General features: G+C 36.5%; 1 protein-coding gene across 3 annotated transcripts in view; it reads left to right on the top strand.

The window, feature by feature from the left end:
• Nucleotides 1-2,073: 2,073 nt before the first annotated feature.
• Nucleotides 2,074-6,831, top strand: part of LOC127904504 (disease resistance protein RPS2-like) — an 84,275-nt gene continuing 79,517 nt past the window's right edge. Inside the window, exon 1 of one of the 3 annotated variants that reach the window (XM_052448531.1) lies at nt 2,074-2,342. In XM_052448531.1, coding sequence (XP_052304491.1) covers nt 2,121-2,342 — 222 coding nt within the window. In that variant the 5' untranslated portion in view covers nt 2,074-2,120. Of the gene's footprint in view, nt 2,601-6,831 lie in introns of all 3 variants that reach the window. The other 2 variants (XM_052448533.1, XM_052448535.1) reach the window with 2 other exon arrangements.

Raw genomic sequence — 6,831 nt, 5'->3', positions numbered from 1 at the left:
CATTTGTCCCGGTCATCCCTTCGGATGCCATTAGCCGAAGCTAATCATTCATTTGTCCCGGTCATCCCTTCGGATGCCATTAGCCGAAGCTAATCAATCATTTGTCCCGGTCATCCCTTCGGATGCCATTAGCCGAAGCTAATCAATCATTTGTCAACATTTAAGCATTTGGCAATCCGATATCTAACTTAACACAATACGACAACGTTCATGATAAGGTATTTCAATGTTCAAGGTCATCTCTTCAGATGCCTTTAGCTGAAGCTAATCGTTCATTTGTTAACATTTAAGCATTTGATAGTCTGGTATCTGAATTAACACAATACAATAATATTCATGATAAAGTATTTTCATTATTCAACATTATTTAAAAGGAAGGTGAAAGTCACCTACCTGCAGTAGAAGCTCTAATTGTGCTCCCCTGTTGCTGCTGTTGCACCACACCGGTGGTCCCTCCTGCAGTCACAGACCCATCACATAAATTTTCCTCATTCAAGGATATGTTTTATAATAATCATATCAATAGCTAATAAATCTTCCTTTCAATCATTTCTTTCTTTATATCTTATGTTTTTCTCATTACACCCATTAATGTTGTCATCCTTTATCCAACCATAGTTATCATTCCTTCAGGCCGATATTATAGAGAATCCATATTCATCCATTACTCATATGTTACTTTCTTATGCATGTTCATTTCCTCATACATGCATATATCATGTATATTTTCAGAGTTAGTATCTCAATGTGCAAGTGTTCGTATGACTCAATTCCTTTATATAGTATTCATGTGAAAGTCTATTGTTACTGTCTAACTTTGAACTGTTACTGTCCACTTTCCAACTGTTACTGTCTGACTTTGAACCGTTACTGTTTGACTTTTCCAACCGTTACTGTTTGACTTTGAACTGTTACTGTTTGACTTTTCCAACCGTTTCCAACCGTTACTGTCTGACTTTTCCAACTGTTACTGTTTGACTTTTCCAACCGTTACTGTTTGACTTTGAACTGTTACTGTCTAGACATTTGAACTGTTACTGTCTAGACATTTGAACTGTTACTGTTTGACTTTTCCAACCGTTACTGTCTGACTTTGAACTGTTACTATCTAGACATTTGAACTGTTACTGTCTACACTTTGAACTGTTACTATATCTTCTCTCCAGCCCCTCTCTAAACTCTCTCTTACTCTTGCCAGTCACTCCAAGAGAGAAAATAGAATGATATTTATAGTTCTAACATCTTGTTAATTGCACATTTATCCCCACCCCTTTTTATCATTTATATATAAACTCCCAACCTTCTGTTATTTGCATATTGACCTCTCTTGATCTTACGTATTCATTTTGTCCTCACAAATGTTTTTCTTTTCAATGATTTAGTACTATATTCACTTTTTATTTCATTAATTTCACTATTTTTATCTTTATTAGGTTTCTTTAATTTAATTTAACCCATTTTACTATTGGTTAAATTTCTCATCTTTTAAATACCCAGAAAAATTATAACCGAGGGTTTACATTGATTGTCACATAGTTTGAGAAAAACTACAAGCTGGAGTGGTTAGTCCTTCATATGTACCTACATGCTTCCAATTGACAGATATTCTTACAAAGGCATTGGGGAAGGATCAGTTTGTGACAATGCGCAACAAGTTGGGACTTCATGATATTCACTCTCCAACTTGAGGGAGAATATTAAGAAATACCTATGTAAATATTAATAATATCTTTACTTGGCCAAAATTAGCAGAGGTCATATCACGCTAATTTTGGATCATGGCTTCAAAGCCTTAATAGTAAGATTGATAGCAAGTTATGGTTGTATATACTGTACTGTTTGATCTATGAAATATAACAAACCATTCCGTCACTTATTTTTATGAAGATATGCAGTTGGCTATGGGTTACATCAAGATGGGGAGCCCATTGAAGATGCAAGGGAACAAATTCATGTGGCAATCAAAGACCTCAAAGCTTGTTGTTTGTTGTTGGGCACTGAAACTGAAGAACATGTGAGAATGCATGACTTGGTTCGTGATGTTGCTATTCAGATAGCATCATCAAAAGAAGTGGCCAACGAGTATTGAAAGCTGTGAAGGTTGCACAACAATTTCGTTAATGGGCAATAAACTAGCAGAACTTCCTGAAGGATTGGTATGTCCACAGCTCAAAGTTCTATTATTAGAACTGGATGATGGTATGAATGTTCCAGATAAGTTTTTTGAAGGGATGAGAGAAATTGAAGTTCTGTCTCTGAAGGGAGGGTGTTTGTCATTGCAATCACTTGAACTCTCAACGAAACTTCAATCGTTGGTGTTGATCAGGTGTGGATGCAAGGACCTCATTTGGTTGAGAAAGATGCAGAGACTTAAGATTCTTGTTTTTAAGTGGTGCTTATCCATTGAAGAATTACCCGATGAAATAGGAGAGCTCAAGGAGTTAAGGTTGTTGGATGTAACAGGTTGTCAAAGGCTAAGAAGGATCCCTGTGAATTTGATTGGAAGGTTGAAGAAGTTAGAAGAGCTGTTGATCGGGCATCGCAGCTTTGATGGATGGGATGTTGTTGGATGTGACAGCACAGGAGGAATGAATGCAAGCCTGAAAGAACTAAATTCGTTGTCTCAGTTAGCCGTATTATCATTGAGGATACCGAAGATGAAATGCATTCCCAGAGATTTTGTTTTTCCAGTTAGCTTGCTCAAATATGATATGATATTAGGGAATTGGTTAGTGGCAGGAGGATACCCAACCACGACAAGATTAAATTTGGCTGGTACATCCTTAAATGCGAAGACATTTGAGCAATTGGTTTTACATAAATTAGAATCTGTAAGCGTGACGGATTGTGGGGATGTTTTCACTCTGTTTCCAGCAAGATTGCGGCAAGTTTTGAAAAATCTAAAGGAGGTGTTTGTTGAGAGCTGTAGATCATTGGAAGAGGTATTTGAATTGGGTGAGGCTGATGAAGGAAGCAGTGAGGAGAAGGAGATGCTGCTGCTGTCATCTTTAACAGAGTTACGGTTGCGGGGGTTACCTGAGCTCAAATGCATATGGAAGGGGCCCACCAGACATGTCAGCTTCCAAAGTTTTATTCATCTGAGTTTGAATTCTCTCGACAAACTGGCATTTATCTTCACACCGTCCCTCGCTCAAAGTCTGCCAAAGCTAGAAGTTCTTTTCATAAATAACTGCGGTGAATTGAAGCATATTATCAGAGAAGAGGATGGTGAAAGGGAAATAATTCCAGAGTCTCTTTGCTTCCCAGAATTAAAAACTATCAACAAATCTTTCTGTGATAAACTGTAATATGTCTTCCCAGTCTCTTTGTCTCATAACAGAGATGGCATCATCAAGTTCCCTCGGCTAAGAGAATTGTCTCTTGAGCTCAGATCAAATTACAGCTTTTTAGGTCCAAGGAATTTTGATGCTCAATTGCCTTCGCAAAGATTAGCCTTGAAGGCCACGAAGAAGTGGGTAATTGGTTGGCACAGCTACAAGTACGTAATTTATATTTCTCCACTTAATTTAAATTGTCAATTGCGATAGTTTATTCTTTCTTCCTCCAAATTTCTTAAAGTAAAGTATTTGATTTTTTTTAATTATATAACAAACATAGAAATCATAACTGCCTTATTTTTATTTTTTATGATATTTTTTTTATCTAAACATATATAAATATTTTTTAATTATATAACAAACATAGAAATCATAACTTAACTGCCTCATTGTTGTTTGCGTTATTAATACCAACAATTAATCATAGAAATCATATTATCTGTTAGATTTAATATATAAGAACATAGCTTTTGTGTTCAAATATTTAATTCAGTTAAAATATCTTTAAATTTCTGAAACTGAAGTAATTGATGATTATTAGTAAATTTAAAAGGAGTTGTCTAACTGTATCATTCCTTGTCTCTTGATGAAATGATATACAGATTTTTCAATCTTTATGCTTTCCAAGTTTGAGTGAAATTGAGGCTTTTCCCCCAATTAATGGAAGTATTTTTTAAAAGGAGTTTGAGTGAAATTGAGGCCCTGTTTCCGTGTCTACTTATATCCTTTTGTTGATAAGTTTTTGGTTGAAGTATTGGGGACAATTCGTTCATCTATTTACCAAAATTATACTACATCATACTAGGAAACATCTATTTACCAATATATGTTACATATTCCAAAGTGCACGAAATTTATTAGGAATTATATCTAACAAATTGGTACCCTTGTTTTCTTTTGATGCAGGGGTTGACAAATTTGGAAAAATTACGCTTGGAATCTGTGCCTGACATGAGGTTTATATGGAAGGGTCTCGTGCTGAGCAAATTGACTAGTTTGGAGGTGGTTAAGTGTAAAAGACTTTTTTTTTTTTTATAGTAAACGAGAGAATTATATATTAAACAGCCCCATCAAGTAGGTGAAACTAAACGAAAGATAAAATACAATGGGAATATAAAAGAAAAGAGAAGACCAAAGCGACGAGGACCTAATTAATTAGTCCAGTTCATAATACATTCAGGATTTCTAAAAAGATCTGAGCCTGTATAGCTGAAATTTCTAACTGAAGACTTCAACCAGAAGGTCAAACGGTGAAAGGTGAGATAAAAAATCATATCCCAATCCAGAGTCTTGGATTCGAAGATTAGGCGGTTGCGCGCTATCCAAATTGACCAGTACAGACCTTTGCAGAGGAGGGTAATAGCACGTCGCTGAAAATTTCCATTAATCAAACCGGACCATTCCTGTAGATTTTGATTTGGGTCTTTGTGCAGACAACCTGAGCACCCGAACCAGTTCAAGAAACGACCCCAAAGAGACCATGTTATAGGACACCAATGGAAGAGATGATTAATTGTCTCAGTTTCCTTGCAGCAGAATGGGCAGTGAGATTCCTCATAATTAATGATTCTCCTCTCAGCTAAAAAACTCTGTGTACTCAAACTGCCATGAAAAAGAAGCCATATGAACACATCCACTTTTGGAGGGGCATAACCATTCCATAGCAGAACAGGGGCGTGATTATTTTCAGTGGCCGATAGACTTCTAAAATTCTTAAAACAGGCAGGTCACCCGACATTGAGACCATTTCTTAGAAAAAGCGTGGAGTTTTTCTAAAACAAATCTGAAAACGAGCAGGTCACCCGACATTGAGACCCTTTTTTAGAAAAAAAAAACGTGGAGTTTTTTCTAAAAAATATTAAAATGGGCAGGTCACCCGACATTGAGACCATTTTTTAGAAAAAACGTGAGAGTTTTTCTAAAAAACTACTAAATTGCAAAACGGGTAGGTAACCTGATACTTAGACCATAAACGTGGAGTTGTCTAAAACAAGTAGGTCACCGGATAATGAGACCATCTTTAAGAAGGCATCGAGTTTTGATAGTTTATCAATTATTTTATCTTTACAAAACTTGCTACTCAAGTTTTAGCTTCGCAAGTTTCGTAAAGAGGGGGCATCTGTTGTTACCTATTTTTTAAAGCCATACATGCTAATGGAGACTCTTTTTTACCAACCAGATTGCTGCCAGTTTCTGTTCCTTAAAACAATTTTATCTCACTTCGAATCCCTCATTAAAGTTGTAGTTCTGGACACATAGATAAATTTTGGCTTTCGAATTGCTTGATTTCAATATCAGGAGCTCAAGATATATTAAGAAATACCTATGTAAATATTAATAATATCTTTACTTGCCCAAAATTAGCAGAGGTCATACCCCGCTAATTTTGGATCACGGCTTCAAAGCCTTAATAGTAGGAATGATAGCAAGTTGTGGTTATATATACTATACTGTTTGATCTATGAAATACAACAAACCATTCAGTCACTTATTTTTATGATGGTATCAGAGCAGTATCTAGGTATTTGTCGCCTTCTACATCTCAGCCGCCTTTAATAACCTTGTCCAACCAAATACTCCCAGAAACCAAAAACAACAATTCCAAAAATCTCAATATGCATTCATTACATCCATACTTTGTTCATCAATCAGATCACCCCGGTCTCATGCTCGTTCCAATAAAGTTGAACGGCACCAATTACCCATCTTGGAGTAAATCAATGATTCATGCTCTCACAGCCAAGAACAAAGTTGGCTTTATAAATGGAACCATTCAACCTCCTTCAGAAACTGAACAAGCAACAGAGTATGCTCTCTGGAATCGATGCAACAGTATGATTTTATCATGGCTTGCTCACTCAATGGAACATGATCTGGCCAAAGCAGTTGTCCATGCCAAAACTGTTCATCAAGTGTGGCAGGATTTTACAGATCAGTTCTCACAAAAGAATGCTCCAACCATATATCAGATACAAAAATCCATCGCTTCTCTCTCACAAGGCACCATGACAGTTTCAGATTATTACAAGAAACTCAAAGATCTCTGGGATGAATTAGAAACACATTAAACCCCTGTCACATGAAAATAGATGAACGCACACAGTGCACAAAAGGAAGAAGATCGAATGATGCAATTCCTTATGGGTCTCAATGACAGTTACAATGGTGTTCGTAGCAACATCCTTATGATGTCTCCATTACCCAATGTTCGTCAAGCCTATTCACTAGTCATTCAAGATGAGACTCAGCGACAGGTAACATCAGCATCAACAGACAATTTTTCCATTGCAGCTGCAATTCATAACAGATCTAACAATATGTTGAATGATTCTACAAACAAACACTGTGAGCATTGTGATAGAAACGGTCACACAATTGAAGAATGTCGGACCCTTAAATTTCGTTGCAACTATTGTGACAGGAGAGGACACACTGAGGATCGTTGTAAATTTAAAAATGGGACATGGGTACCCAATAACACAGGAACTCAAGC

Source organism: Populus trichocarpa, chromosome 1 (genome assembly GCF_000002775.5).
Source record: "Populus trichocarpa isolate Nisqually-1 chromosome 1, P.trichocarpa_v4.1, whole genome shotgun sequence".
Taxonomy (NCBI): Eukaryota; Viridiplantae; Streptophyta; class Magnoliopsida; order Malpighiales; family Salicaceae; genus Populus; species Populus trichocarpa.
This window is presented reverse-complemented; position numbering and strand designations above follow the sequence as displayed.